This window comes from Polyodon spathula, chromosome 21 (assembly GCF_017654505.1).
Source record: "Polyodon spathula isolate WHYD16114869_AA chromosome 21, ASM1765450v1, whole genome shotgun sequence".
In the NCBI taxonomy this organism is placed as follows: domain Eukaryota; kingdom Metazoa; phylum Chordata; class Actinopteri; order Acipenseriformes; family Polyodontidae; genus Polyodon; species Polyodon spathula.
In genome coordinates, this window is record NC_054554.1 from 9511625 (window position 1) to 9528518 (window position 16894).

The 16894-nt window shown below is 38.4% G+C and overlaps 1 protein-coding gene across 1 annotated transcript; it reads right to left on the reverse strand.

The window, feature by feature from the left end:
* Positions 1-1198: 1198 nt before the first annotated feature.
* On the reverse strand, positions 1199-15973 carry LOC121296294 (AFG3-like protein 1). The gene is made up of 17 exons (XM_041221677.1): positions 15664-15973; positions 14951-15038; positions 14671-14739; positions 13825-13949; positions 12862-13011; positions 12328-12402; positions 11444-11568; positions 10524-10794; positions 9146-9283; positions 8009-8162; positions 7483-7590; positions 5541-5666; positions 5200-5310; positions 4500-4615; positions 3437-3637; positions 2839-3033; positions 1199-2281 (listed from the first exon to the last, which is right to left on the reverse strand). The coding sequence occupies exons 1-17, from the start codon at positions 15796-15798 to the stop codon at positions 2051-2053; spliced, it is 2418 nt and encodes an 805-aa protein (XP_041077611.1). The 5' UTR covers positions 15799-15973; the 3' UTR covers positions 1199-2050.
* Positions 15974-16894: the final 921 nt, after the last annotated feature.

The following is a 16894-nucleotide window of genomic DNA, read 5'->3' on the forward strand; positions in this document are numbered from 1 at the left end:
AATGTTCTAGCCTATTTAAAATCACAAGCCAATCCTACTAAATAAATATGTTTAACAATGTATATGACAATGTAGGAACTGCAAATCATTTCACCAAAAATTAAACCACTTATTATACTACATGACATGCCTAGTCTATTTAGAGAATACAATAATTTATTTTTTACTTCAAGTACGCTGTTTATAGAAGGCAGAATAACTCAGTGCCCCAAACTTAAGGGTCTAATGAACACACCCCGACTTTCAGAACACTATCACTCCTTAAAGTTGCCATCCCCCATAATCCCTGCTTTTGTTGAAACAGCAAGACTAGCACAGGATCGGTCGTTTTACTAAGAAGGGTACCACGAAATGGCTTTCAGATAGGAAACTAGTAATGTTCTCAGAAGCCATATCGATTATCCCTATTTATCACTCAATACCGCTAAACTTAGAAATACAAAAATAAATACAGTAAAAACTGTTTCTAGGCCTGCAGGTTTAATTTGAACTTTTAGTTAAAAACAACATTTAATAGGTACACTACCTATAAAGCATTTTGAAACCTAGAGAAGTGTTAAATGTGTCCCGTTAATCAAATAATTAGACCAATTAAGTAATTGAGAGCTCGGGTGGAACGAAAGCCAGACGACACTGCGGCCTCCAGGAACTGAGTTTGACAGCCCTGACTAAAGTCTTTCTCATTGAAGACTCTGAGAAAGACTTCTAGTCGATATGTTTGTCATTGAATTGTGGCACAGAAAAGGCACAGCAAGTAACAGGAATGTTAATAGCCATATTCTTGAATTCAAATGTGTTTCTGAAAAACAACAATATACTGTAAGACCAATTAGGTCTTTCAGACAAACAAATACTATACACTGAGAAAGTGCATACAAAACACAGTGGCACATTTTCTGTGTTTTTTAGAAATACAGAACATAAAAGAAGCTACACAATTTCATATTAATGAATGCAAAAAAAAAAAAAAAAAAGATATTTCAGAAAATGGGAATAAAGCATTAAAGTTAGGGTTAAAATTACAATACATTGATTGTGATTTAGAAAGGATTTTTTGGAGTCTAAACTCCGTTTTGTACATTGAATATTTAATGTTATTTATGTTTGAGAATGTTACACTTGTCCACATACAATTGAAACAGACTGTATTAATTTTAAAATAATTGAGAAACACTGCACTTAAATATCAATTTTTTATTTGACAAAAAAAAAAAAAAAAAGTACAAAGCTTAAAAGTCCTCTGAACAATAATTTAATCAGTTATGTGGTCTCTACTACAAAAGTACATTTAACATCTTGTCACTTTAACGCAATAGGATCAAAAGCAAAAACTCAGGTTTATGGTCTAATATTGAACAACCTCTGCCATTTACTGCAATTCCCAAGTTACCTTTTTGACTTTCAAAACCACGCTGCCATGTCTACCTGCAGATCTTAATCTTTGGGGTGGCAGACTGGCTCTGGGGAGTTATATGATATGCTTTAAACAGGAGATTGGTTGTATTTTTTTCTTAAAAGCATTAAAACAGGCTTGGGCACATTTAGCAGAATATGAACATACGATTGCAGCAGTCTGTCTGGTGTATATATAATACACTCACACGCAAATGTATACCAACCATGTATAGTTCATACACCAAATTACCAAATTACACAATGGCAATCCTTCAGGGGTAATTTTAGAAGAGCAACTATAGACTAGTTCTAGTTATACAATCCTATTGCATTCCAGTGAAAGACTATGCCAATTGGAAAAAGTTTTTGACTGAAGTTAAGGCTTGCAGGAATCCTTTCTAAATCAGAGTTTCTCCACATGCTTTCCAAGACAAGTTTTGTTGGCATCCTTGAACAACAATTTAATCTCTGCTGTCTGAAACTAAAAACAGCTGCCAGTTCCTCATGTTTATCTATGCACGTCAAAACAAGTGAAAAACTTCAGATGGGAAACTTCCTCTCTAAATGAAGAAATATGGACCTTGAACGCTCAGCGGTGTGTGAGTTCCCAGTGACTGAGTTACTGGCACTGGTTTTAACAAGACATGGAGTTTAGCTACACGGTCTGCTTCTCCTGTACCCGCTGTGGGGGCTCCTCCTCATGGGCTTGGTCCCTCTCCTGGTTCCAGTCCTTCAGCCCTTCCGGCAAGTTGGTGTCCTCCTCAAAGCTGCCGGTCCCTTCTACAAACTGCTCATAAGTGGACTTCTCTGCAAAGGGCCGTGGTCCTAGCAACTCCAGCATGTCTGCCTTGTCCAGCACCTCCTTCTCCAGCAGTCGTACCCCCACCTGCCAGGACCGAGCAAGCATAACAGTCATTCCAAAATGTCACATCTGGGAAAGTCATCAATAGCAAACTACTGGCAAGCTTTACGATGATCAACTTCGGTTTGTTAGGATAAACCCTTCACCAGACAATGTTGGAATTAAATGTCACAAACAGAGATTTAGCTTTACATGCATATTTAAGATTCTGTAATCTAAATTCAAAACTTCTCGTTATGTGTTATTCAGTACTTCAGCTACAAGTGCATGTATAGTCTGCATGCATCTGCAAACTGTGTTTGTGCCAACATGTTATTTCAATTAAAGAAATTACAGAGTTGTGCATCTACTTTGCTTTATATGTTTACATCAACTCTTATATTGCTATTAAGTGTCACAAAATCCATACTCAAGCCATCACAGACATGTTAGTGCGATGGTTAAGAGCAGTTGCTTGCTTCATAATTTCTTTCAATAGAATTGCACTCCTTAATCTAAAAAGGTTTCCAGAGCCATCAAGGGAGCAAATGAAGGAGAGAACCCAAACTACTCTCCTTATTCACTGTGAAGCCATTTCTCACCTTTTCAACAAGGTCCCGTTTCTCCAGGAGCAGTTCCATCGTCCGTTCGTAGGCCATGTTGATGAGGCTGCGGACCTCCTCGTCAATGACCTGCGCTGTGGCCTCGCTGTAGGGCTTCTCCATCACCATCTCACCCTGCCGGGGAAGGTCAAAAGACACCTGGCCCAGCTTCTCACTCATACCGAACTGGACAATCTGCATGAAGAAGAAAACAAAATCATGCTTTTGCAGCCAATCTTCAAAAAGTCTGGTGCACATTTTCTACAGTACACAATTTAAGGGGGTTGCTTTCAAATCTTCGTAACTTACATTGAGCAAACCTCTGCTTAAGAATACAATAATTTTACTTACACAGCCCCACTTAACTGAAAATGAAACACAATTTACAATAGCAAAGCAGATTTAAACATATTAAAAGAGCAAAGTGAGTAAATATACTCCTGAAAAAGTCCCCCTAATGCTAACATTAATATTTTTTAAATAACTGAGGGACAATTCAAAACTCGAAATTATTAAAAACACCCCTACCTTGCACTTTGCTTTACCAGAGAAGCTCTTGCACCTGGTCTAGGGAGTAATGTTTCTTTAAAGGAGGTACCTGTGCATAGGAGCTCTGTGTAACCTTCTTCAGATCATCCTGGGCGCCAGTGGTGATTTTTCCAAAGAAGATCTGTTCTGCCACACGGCCCCCCAGCATCATGCACATGCGGTCAAACAGCTGCTCCCGCGTGTACAGGTACTGCTCTTTCGGGAGGTACTGAGCATAGCCCAGGCCTTTCCCCCGAGGAATGATAGACACCTACGTGAGCAGCAAACAAACACAAAGAGCATGAGTCAGCAGTCAGCCTTTAATAGCAGTGCCCACTGCTAAGTAAACCATTTTAATCAACATTGAATCTTTCACTATCGACGTCTGTCATTAACCTTCTGTCGACATATTCAAACTGCTATTTAATGACTAGCTCTGTGCATCTGTAATGTCAATCTGAACCACGTATCATTCTGCCTCTTAATTCCTTTTGAGATGGTTCCATTACGCACAGGTTTCAAATTTAAATGTCGTGCCACTGCATTTCCGTCTTATTATTTTATTTTTATTTTTTAAATAGGAGTGGTTTAAAGATAACATTTATATTTAATTACAGGTGGTTTGAATGGAGTAAAAACAGATGTCTCATCCTTAGGCACTAGCAGGAGTGATTTACAGTAATTGTGATTGAGTTACAGGGCAATTATAGTCATATGGTCATTTAGTGCACCTACTGCATAAAAAGCATACTGTAGCCTCAACAATGAAACTTGGCAGGTGGATGCACTAAATGGCAACAAGATTATTGTATTACTACTAATTTTATAAATCAAGTGTATATGAAGTATGCACAAGAGACCAAAAACAGACAAGCATTATCACACATCCATGACTTACGAGAGAACCATCTTTCTCAATATGAGTTTAATTAGACACTGCTAGAATTGTCATCACCATAGCAATATCCACACCATAATTATTTTATTAATGCAACACTGCATTATTTATAATATGTATTGCCTATTTCAGCAGTTTGCTTCCAGGCAATTTCATTAAAGGGCTTGTTAGTTTCCTCTGATATTTAAGGACAGCAGGTTAATGCTCAAACTCCCTGGACTCTCCTGTATCCCACCTTGAGCAGAGGGTCAGCATGCTCTAGGAACCAGCCCACAATGGCATGACCGGCTTCATGATATGCCACTGTCTTCTTCTCAGCTGGCTGAAGGACCTGGGTCTTTTTCTCCAGACCTGAAAAGGAAAAAAACACAAACTGACTTGACTGCACCCAAACAAAATAACAAGCAGGAATTTATGTAATGTTGCACCATTCCGAGCCAGATTGTACAGATATATTTGACCCAGAGCCAGACTGCTGTTCCACGGGCAGATATACATACAAATGTGTCACGGTGCAATGTAAATGAGGCAACTTAGCTTGAGGGGTGTATTGTGCTATTGCTCGTCAATGTGGCACTGATACCCCCCATCAACAAGTCCTAAAATGTTTTGTCTCGGATTTAGAGGACAGAATGCCAATACGGTCAGCCAGAAGAGCCAGAAGCCTGGCAGACCCACTGTGAGACACTGTGCTTGACTCCTTTAAAAGGCACCGAGTTTATTTTCTATTGGAAAAGCTTACTCTTTCTCCCGCAAGCTCCAGCAATGCTGGGAGGAGTTTTAAAAAACCAAATCTCTATCAACCCCATTGCTATAATTAGGTATTGGCATTAAAAGGATGCAACACGTTTCCATTAGGCTTATCCTCCCCAGGCACCGTGCTGGGAACCCCACTGTGCGGCTTTGAGCAGAAGGACTGCAGTCAGGTTCCTTACCTCCAATGACACGCTCGATGGCCTGTTCAAAGTGCTTTTCAATAATGAATTGATTTAAATGCCTGGCAGCAATCAGTGCAGATTCATTGCACACGTTAGCAATATCGGCACCTAAAGAAAAAAAGAACATTTTAAAAACATTTAATACTAGACACTTAACTAAAAAAAAAAAAAAATCAGCTCTCAGATAACATCCAGGGAAAACAGGGTTTTTATAATGTTGGAAGAAAATATACAATAAAATGACTGATCTAATAAAAAATAAAAACAAATCCATTATAATCCTTTCTTTCTACATAGCACTGAATTAATGATAAACTACTTTTCCCAGGACAACTCACCAGTGAATCCAGGCGTGAGAGCGGCTAATTTCCTGGCCAAAGCATCTTTCCCGATACTAGCATCCAACTTCAAGGGACGTAAATGCACTTTGAAGATGGAAGCTCTCCCTTTGATATCAGGTGGGCCTGTTTAGGAGTATAACACACTTTTAATCTCTAGACAACAGGAATTAAAGTCTGTCTCCTTGCCAGGATTTTAAAAGCATTTCAGTATGTTTCTACCTCATCTGCTGATCAATACTAAAACTAATAAAGTACAGAATCAGGAATTAAAATGCGGGTATATTATTAAAGCCTTACCTATCGTTACTTTGTTATGCGATACAGACACACACAATATGCAGCTGCTTCAGGTAAACCACTGTAACATATCACACAAGCCACAATAATAAAACACAATCTATATAGTTGTTATGTAATGTGTTAAATCAAGGAGAGAGCTTTCTACATCAATCACAGTTTCCAAGAGATTCTATTACCCCTAAAGCTTTTATAATGCCGTTTGGTAATCCTATTCTGAACTGTATCTGGGTCCCAAGACAAGACATTGGTGTAATAAAATAACAGACACTGCTCTAGGGCAAGCAGATAATGGTCAGGGTTACCGAGGAAGGTATTAACAGGAAAGTGCTTTAAAGCATTTATTCCAGTTGTTAATTATAGTAACTTTTTCTGAATGGAAAAAAAAAAAAAAAAAAAAAAAAAACATTGATAAGACAAAAGAAGCAGCATTTTGTAAAATGAGTAAATGTTTTATTAAGAGCTCCCTTCTGTCTGCAGGACCCTACCTCCCTCTGCAGTGGATGCCAATACCACCAAGCTTCTGCTCTTTTGCACAACCAGTGTATGACTGGCGAACCCTAAGCCCAGCTTGTCACATAAGAAAACTGCTCTTCTTGGAATGCCTTTCTACTTTATTTCCTCCATCATTTCTTAATTGATCATTAGAGCTTGTTCAATATGCATGACATTATTGCAGTATATTGACAGAGGGTAATTTCCTGCCTGACGGTCAACAAACTAATTGGAACCACCGGCCACTTTATCAGACTAAAGCAGGGCTTTCAATCTAAGGGCATTTATAAATATAACCCTCCAAAGGCTACAATGTGAATTGATGTTTTTTTATTATTATTATTATTATTATTATTATTATTATTATTATTATTATTATTATTATTATTATTATTATTATAATTTTTATGTATTTCTTTAACAAAGGATACAGTTTTGTCTATTCCCTGCTTGCAAGCTCTGTATCACTTAAATACAGATCAAAACTCCTCCCTTTGGAAAGAGATTACAAAACAGTACCTGTTGATTACAATGCATGTTCTTATTTTACCACCAGCATTGCCTAATCAAAAATAAAAAAAAAAAAAATAAAAAAGCTTATGATTTTTTGTACACAGTGAAGCTAAATCTTAATATGGTCCTTGGTTAAACTGTGTTTGATACCACTGTTTTCTATTTTGATGCAGGATCATTTTCTGCACTGCCTACTAAACCTCATCCCATCATTCACATCTTAAAATGTCGTATGCTACAGCATAAAGACACCACCATGCATGCCTTATTATAAAAATAGATGTAAGACTCTGACTGTGATAAATTAATTGGCTATAACCCAGACAGTCATACCTATCCCCAGTGAAGTACTTAAATAACACACACAAAAAAATGACAAGAATGCAGTTCTCCTCTGGCATGACCTACTTAGGCAATATAATCAAATACTTTTTATAACAAATGCACATGCAACCTATCATGCAATCCAGGCGAGCCGTTCCTAAAATGTAACTCTCATACGGTCTTGTGCTAAAAAGCGTGGCACACTTAATACCCCCATGACTGGGGATATGCATTCCCCGCTGTGGATTGTGAGTTTTGTCCCATCATCTTTTTGTCTCATTGCCTCTCAAGCAGCTGCTATACAGTTTACCTATATAAATCTGTCGGTCAAAGCGTCCCGGTCTCATCAGGGCTGGATCCAGGATGTCGGGTCGATTGGTTCCAGCCAGAACCACAACGTTTGTGCTGGTGTTGAAACCTGGAAACAAATTGAAACGTGAAAGGTGTAGATGTTGCTGAAAAAACGTTAACATCATCACTATTATAAAGAGAGTACTGTTTTAATTGTCTGTCAGAATGTACATGAACTCTTAAATGTGTCTTTTCCAACAAGGTAAAAAAAAGAAAAGGCTGTATTTCGGTATTTAATAAACACTGACAAATTAAGAACCCTACCTATGCTGTATATAGCAAAGTACCTACAAAAGGTTATCTGTGTAAACAAACAACTACCAAAATGTACACATTTTTGTTCCAATTTAAATCTTTGATTTACTTCCCTAAGCTAAACAGAGCTTATATATGGTGTGTTCCAGTTTTGTAACACTCATACAGCATGCTCTTACTATGTGTCGCACCTGTACCTTGCCCCATTAGGCAAACTATTGACAACCTACCATCCATCTCCACCAGCAGCTGGTTCAGAGTGTTCTCCTGCTCGCTCTGCCCCCCGAAGTTCCCCCTCCCTCTCTTCCTTCCCACCGCATCAATCTCATCAATAAACAGGATGCAGGGAGCGTTCTTACGGGCCATCGCAAACATGTCTCTCACCTAGGAAGGGAAGGAACAATTTAACAGAGCTCTAACCAAGGTTTTAAAATCCATTTTCTTGCATCTTATCTTTACAAGCAATATTATCACTGGTGCAGTACTTCTTTTCTTCTGTTAAATGTATTTTTTAAAGGTAACATTCTTTCTGTAAAGCTTAAATTAATAAACCCATACATTAATATCTAGAAAATATAGCAGGGATAATCCAAATCGGTTTCCTAAATGTGATGTATTGGCTCAGGCTAAAGGAACAGGAACTTCACTTAAAACAATCATCTTCTTAGTACTGATAGCGGTTTGTTCACAACCGATATAGTACTGTTTTGTAACCTGCTAACTTGGTTTATTAAATCTTTCCAGGAGCGCTTGATATATTGACTCGCTTTGTCTTCTTATTTCCACCAGTGCACCTAATCGCTACAAAATGGCATGTAAACAAAACGGCAAAATGTGCCGTTGTTTCTCTCGCTACAAAAAGTCGGAACTTGTTCGAGCTCTGCAAATAACCTGAACAAGAGACAAGTCGCCGAGCAATTTGGCGTTTCCCATTCTGGCGAGTTGCTTCACCATTCTGTTAAATAAAGTACAGTCTTGTTGCTGCTGCATTTTTTAACGTATGTAGGGGTGATGTGCTACTTTAGTTTGACAGTTTGTTTATTAATGTTACTGTATCTGTTACTTTATCACTACAGTTTATTAACATATACTTGCCTATTGTTTTTGTTTTACTTATTCAGTTCACTTCATATGTTGATGCACGGGCAGCCTGACAAGTAATACATATTTATTTTTTTATTCATATTGTGTCTGGTGGCAAACTTGTCTTAGAGAATTCTTCAGCTATAAGAACACTTTGTTTGCTTCCCAAGGGGTGTTCTCCTAGCTGGAGACTGCTGTATTTCCAATAAAACTGCTTCATAACTAGTGTAAAGCACTTCATCCTTGTGCCTTTAGCTCTTAAACAACAAAATCAGGTCACTCACTCTGGCAGGCCCAACGCCAACAAACATCTCAAGGAACTCTGAGCCGTTGACAGTGATAAAGGGGACGTTGGCCTCTCCAGCTGTCGCTTTGGCCAGGAGGGTCTTTCCTGTTCCAGGAGGACCCGAGAGGACAGCTCCCTGGGAAACAAATAAAAAGTTAAACAAAATATCTAAAGAAAAATCACATATATCAACTTTATCTCTCAGTTCTAAATACAATATGTTTTCACACCGCATGCTACCCTTGCCCTATGCTCACCAAATACAATTATGACCATGCTATTTTGTTTGATTGTTAAGATTAAGCAGCCCTTAACTGAAATTAAGTCATTTGGAATATAATTTTATTTTGTATGTTTCTGTACGAGCATTTTATTTCAGTCTTGTAGCTATGCCAAGGTACTTTCTCCCTGTCCTCCCAAATTACTTTATACTTCATCTCATTATGATATTACCTAGTTATGTTTATATGTTATTTATGTCCATGGCTGGGATATATGTATGTTACTAAACACAAGTGTCAGTGGATATATTCTGTTAACCAACATGGTCCCATCATACCCTGGCTTTCAGGTATTGGATGTCCAGACAGGCCCACCACAATTGTCTAAGCCAGCTACTGACAACTCCCCTCAGTCCACATGCAGGACTGACCAGTCACCATCTACAGCAGATCTGGGGAAAGAGCCTGACATGCACTCCAGAGAAAAGGAATTCTCAAAGGCACAGCCACCTTGGCGCACACCTCGAATGCTAATGTGGCTCATTTACATTTCACGATCCTTCTTGTCAAAGTAAGCGATGCCAAGGCTGTCAATATTACAAGTGATCTTATGACCTGGTTACAGGATGGAGGCAGGAGCACCTGTCTCAGTATTTCTGGGGACAGTCAGAAGGATCTGTCTATAAAACAGATGAAACACCAATATACCTGCATCATTTTTTTGTTTTGTTTTAGAAACATTTGCAGTATTTATCCTCCCCTATTTTGTGCCCCTCCCAGTCAAATAGAAATGATATCTACTGCACAACTGATCTGTTTCTCTATTCAAATTAAATGGTCAACAAATCTTACGCACATGTGCTGGTTTTAGAATCAAAATAATGTTGATTTGTTGTTAAGAGCATTAAAAATAACACAAATGAAATGTACCTGGCGTGCAATGACCTTAACTCTGAGAAAGCAAGGCTAACCAGCTGCCTGCCCATTGCGCTGGACTGCCTCAATCCAAATAATCATGTGGTGCAGTAACCGATACTACAATAAACAAGTTGGACCAAACAGAATTGAAAGGCAAAAGCAACTTCAAAGTTAGCACAAGAAAAGCCTAATGACTGGTTAGTTAACATTACTGTGTCACTTTAATAGTCGCTGTACCTTTGGGATTTTCGCCCCGAGGTCCTGATACTGCTTGGGGTTCTTCAGGAAATTGACAAACTCCATAATCTCCACCTTGGCCTCCTCGCAGCCCGCCACGTCCTTGAACTTCACGTTGATGTTGTCCTTCATCATCTTGGCCGGGGACTCGCTCATGCTGAAGAGCCCGCCCCCTCGACCCCCGCGACCCCCTCCCATTGGCCCCCGCCGCAGAGTGAAGAGGAGGAAGCCAATCAACAGAAGTGTGGGGATGATACTCATCATAAAAGAGCTGGGAAAAATAAATAAAGAATAACAACATCTTCAGGAAACTATTAGAAGAAGCCGTCACAAATGCCGTGGATTTAGATCCTGCTCAAGTGGTTGTTGCAAACAAAATAATTACCTGTCGCACACTTGCAGTTTTAAAATGTCCCTTTCAATTTCAAATTTAATTTAAAAAAAAAAAATCTTATTGGGTACTGTACTAGATTAAATAAATGTCTGCTTGCACTTTCTTTGGTCCTTTCACCTGGAGCATTAAATTGTCCCTGCCCCTTCAATGCATTCATTACTGTAACCAATCATCTGCTTCCCCTACTGACTGACATGCTTTCCAGAAAGTAAGATGCTTGGTTAAATGAGCTATGAAGCAAAATAGACTACTGTCCCCTACTGCAAGGCAAACATACCAATACCCTAGTATAGTATCATGCATCACTTCTGATAAGACATGGTTGCTATAATAAGTTTCTTTCAGATCTGATCTTTATAGCAAATGGACGTGTGTGACAGGTAAGCTTTATGGAATTCTTTCATTAGCTAGAACCAGGCACGTGGTTCAGGAAGACCCGGATTCAACAATTGCATTTACTACGGCATACATGACTTGCAACAAATGAATCCATCATGCGAGGGATATCCTTTTCAGCAGCACTCACCCATCACTCTCTGTGCTGTACACCACTGCCACCTTGTGCGAGGACTCGATTCCCATCTCCAGCTGAGCCGTTTCAAGGTTCCTCTCGAAAGTGTCCACACTACCGATGTTGAACCATACATAACTCTGGAATCAGATTCCCAACAATTAACACAGATTCAAAAAACAGTTCCTATTACTAGTACACTCTTTTAAGCCTTTGTTGTTAGTTTAACCATTATTAGTGCCTGCTTTAGCCAATGTGAGATGGTGTTACAAAGAAATAGATATGCTTTTCAAACAAATACTGGTAAAACAGTGTCCTCTAGGCACTACTCAGTGGTACTGCAGGCAGGCTGAATACAATGCTATTTAAGATGTAATAACTAACATCTAGAAACAACGCTAGAAACATGCATGTGATAAGTATGTCAGTGAGATACATCATCCGCCATGGCTATCAATACTAAACTAGAGCCAACACTAAAACTAGAGCCAAATTAAAACGTAGAGCACAATAACCTACTGTATGACCTACTGTACATCCAACATATGCATGTGCAAAAATGTAAGTTTGACATATAGACAGAAATATGCCTCCACATAACACCAGGTTCTGTACAATAACTTGTACTACTCAATTAAACAGTTTTCTAGATAGATCTAGGGAGTAGATACTATGTCTCCCATTTTACTGTGTTTCACCCTGGGTGTGAAGTAATACCACTCAACCATTAACACTAATAGGGTACTGTAAGTGTTACCATGGAAGCACACAACATGACAGACTGCAGGCTGACAACGCTGATGCAAGGACATCTAGTGGTAAATGAGTGCTATGTCTGTCTTGCTTATTTGAACTGAACACATGTGCCGTTCACAAAAGCAATATTCACAGTATCTTACCGTTTCTGATGATGCCATTCCAGAGGCAGGGATAACACGCACATACTGTTTATTTACAACTTCCAAGCGGTCCACCTACACAGGAAAACAATTCATTTCATCAAAAGTAAAAAAGTTAAAGGAGCAACGTATGAAATGTTTACGTTTCACATACAAACCTGGGATGGAAATACGATTCCCATTACATAGCAGTTTGACTGGTTTGACGATTTGTTTAAGACACACCTGAGCTTTTTACAAATACACTGTTAATCAAGTTTGTATTAAAACCTGGAATGGGTTAAACTAGTATGCAATACAATGCTTATTTCCATCCCTGCAAACATAAAACAAGTAGTTCAAACTGATTCCATTACAGTATTTGTCAATTTGTTCTTTTCGAAAATTATATATAATAAATATATGATGTAAACAGATAGAATGTGCATGAAGGAAGACGAAAATGATATGACACTGTCACTAATTCTCAATTATCATAGCAGTGCACACGCTTGGAATATATAATAATCCAACAGGCAAAAGCTGTGATCTTACCTGCCCTCTAGCCAGGTAGTTGTGCACAAAGTCTTTCCAGGTGATTTCCTTGCCAGTGTCCCGGAAATAGAAATACATAAATCCAGAGGCAAATCCTGCCACCACTACAGCAACATAGCGGAAATCCTTCTCATCCCAGGGGAGATCGCCCTGGGAAATGAAGGCGTGTCAGTATATAGTATTTGAAACATACAAAGCCACTGAAATGCAATCACACCACAAAATAGATATCACACTGGTTTACTGTGTCATTAAAAGTACTGCACCACCGACATTACACTGGGCTGGATTTTACATTAACCCTTATTCATTTGTGTTCATTTCTGTTTCACTAGTTGAAGTGTCATATTTTATGAAAACAAATGTTATTTAAGAGTAAAATGGAAATGTGTGTAATTACAGATGGTGTGATTATAGCACACAGCATTTTGACCCAGCTAAGTAATAACTTTACAACACTTACAAAAGGACTCCAGAGGCTGGTTTTACAGACCGATTACCACGGATCTTGGACTACCTGTATGTTACTATGTTGGTCTGTGAAACTATCCCCAACTCTAAGATATTTAACCAGAAAAGTGGCTTACAATATTGTCCAACCATTTTTTATATTTGTTTTAAAAAATTAAGGGCACTAAATAATGTAGCCTATAATATTATTTATTTTTATGAAAACATGCACAATTACTGCGCATGTGTTGAACGCAGGAATGGAAATACATTGTGTACTTCCAGCTGATAAAAGTCACAGGGTCAACTCAAATGACCTCACAATAAAATCGGGAACAGTTTAATAAAGGAGAGCTTGAGGAGATTTTATTTTGGCTAGTGTTTTTGGTAATTTCCAATGATATAGCTAATCAATATAGGAATCTATACTAGACTGAACTTTTGTAGCAATTAACTAAGGATAAGCACCATTTCACAAGGACAAATCAATCATCTTAATACAGTAGAACATACCTTTTGCATGCGGCCCCACCAGCTAGAATCCTCCTTCTTTCCCCCTTTCTTGCCGCCTCCACCACCCCCTGACCCCCCTCCTCCTCCACCATTGCTCTTTGATCCGAGCTCCTTTAGTTTCACCTCTTAATAAAAACAGATTGTTTAAGTTCACTTGCTGACTACTGTTCACCATTATCATAAGTAAGTTACATTATTTTATACTAGTTCCAAATATGTTAATTTACAACCCACATATAAAAATGACTACTTGTAACAATATTAGCCAAAAGGCAGTGTCTGCCTAGACTGTCTTATGAAAAAAGTTGAAAGGAGGTCCAAAGTTGGAACCAGTATTTTTGAATTTTAATCAACATGACTTCTAACAGCATGTAAGTGTATCAATCTTATATGCTACAAGGCTAATGTCCAATACATGCAGAATCAGCACACTCACTCCACTTCATGGGACAATAAGAGTCACTTACAAAAATGTCTTGTAACTGTGGGACCAAAAAGACTTTCTCAATTATTTTAACCAGAAAGCTTGTCTATATACAGAGAGTGTAAAATATAGTGCTTGTCATTAAGGTTTTAGTAACCAGCTGCAATGCACGAACTCTCATTAATAATAGGACTGTTTCTCTAGGCTTACATTTCATACATGTTATAAAAACGTTTAAACGCACAACATAAAGGTATCCAATTCCTTGGCACATATGGCACAAAAGATCATTAGAATATTTCATATACATTACATGACACAAAAATTAAACTTAACAAAAGGCAGTCACTGGCTTAACTGCCCACGATATCGCAGGTATTATAGCTTGTGTGATGAATTCCAATCAGGCCTCATACTTTTACCTTTTGATTCACTGGCTGATCCCTTCGATTCTGGTGCTTTTTCATTCTTTGGAAAATACTTGTCAAAACCTAGAATAAAAAAACAATACCGATTTCACCATTTTGTGTTAAACAGGTGGTCAGGCAAGTGAATGAAAGCTGTACCAGACTGTGTGGTGATGTCTACTGTAGGATGACACCACCAAATTCACTAAACGTGTGACCCGAGCCAGATTCAAACCTATTCCAGCATAAATGAGAGGCATGAGAGACCAGTGAATTGTCTGAAAGTGAGTGTTACCTTTGGGTGGTTTAGAGCAAAGCCACTGGTAGCAGGATGACAGTTTTTCATGATATGCAGCACTTCGGCTTCGGTTTATAGTGAAACACTGGGAGAAAAAAAAAAAAACACTGACACTGATATTTTTGTTTGGTATTGTACAGTATGTTAGAAATATATTTTACTAAAAAATAATCTTTAACTTAATATTAGTAATCTTAACTGTAAATAAAATGTTAAAAAATACACAATTTCCTACCTCTGTCCCTGCTACCGAACAGTAAATAAACTATATTTAGGGCATACAGCAGTACACTGTACTAATTTCCCTATACAACACTTGTACAATCAATACCCTTCACCGAGAGGCTGAGTAACACATCGCCTGTACGGATCTGACAGCTTGTGCAGTTGCAGCAAACTCAATCCTCACAAGAAAACATTAACTTTTAAATAAACAAATATTTCTCCTATACGTACCGCTCCATTCTACCTAATTATTGAGATCTAATGTCTAGCCAGTGTATCCCTGTGTTTTTCGCATACTGAACTGATTCGTTCGTGTCTTAATAAAGTTATATAGCCTATGTCATACTGTTGCATCACTATTCTCTTTTGTTAAATTTCTACAACATTAATATCACCATCACACCAGTCACGTGTTAGCTCACGCTTGCAGTACCCTGTTTATTAAAGTATTACATCAAAATAATTCATTTTAAAATACCGCTTACCCTGACAGTGCTACTTCGATACCCGAGAGCTGAAAATGCTTGAGTGGCTACCGTCGTGCGACTTGTGCTCCAGGCTCTCAACCCCAGTCTCATGGACCCCGCAGCCACCGAGAGCACCCCCTGCCTGTGAGCCATTCTCCCGGTACTGCTAGGCTCGCCTTGTCGCTTCTTCCTTCTGAATCCCTGGCTTGATGAACACCTTCGCTACGGTAATGTACTGCACCAGCGAACACCACACACTCAATGTCACGGTATAGAAAGATAGCGCTGACCCGCTCATCGCCTTAATCAAACTGGTAGGTTAACTAACTTTCAATTGTCATGACATCATTTCATATAAGTTTTATACAGATAGTATATATTTCTCAGATATCATACTTATGGTTAGTACAGACGTAATGATTTCATAATTAATATGTCTGTTACTTTTATGTACAGGCGTGTCAACATGACCGTAGAGGTCCTTTGAAGGACCCCGTTCCGGCCTTTTAATGCGTCCGAAGCAACAAGGAAATATCCTGAAACTTATGAACTCGCTACTGACGATATAGGCCCAAAATTTTTAGCAGCTAAACTTTAAAAATAAATAAATAAATGTGACTTCACAGACAAACGCCTGGTTATTTCAACACGTAAATGTACGATATATGTCACGAGGACGACATGTGGCATATAACCGATATTTAAAGCTGTTATTTTAGATATTCAAAATCTGTATTTTTTTATTATTATTATTATTTATTTATTTATTTTTATTTTTTTGAGAGTGGGCAGTAAAACTACAATCTTGTGAACACGGCGGTTATTAATAAATACAATCGGGCGATCAGTGTTGTCGCATGTTATGTGTGTCATTGGCTGTAGCGCACATAACGTATCCATAGCAGTGGAATGTTTTACTGTAGATGGGAGGCTGACGTATAATCTGCCTTCTGCAATGCGTGTCAGAATTGTGTGTGGAACCATTAACCATAAGATACTACTTGAGAACATTTGGTGCTGGCGATTGTGTGCACATGGCTGCCCTGGAAAACTTCAGGTTTGTAGGTCGTGTCGTTATCTTTTTTTCAAATATATATATTATATATATGGGGACTAGTTATATATATATATATATATATATATATATATATATATATATATATATAGACCAAGAGCAGCCCTTAACAATACTTTTATTTCAGTCCTCCGCTAACCTTCTTGCAAAAGATGAGTTCATGGGTACAGCATG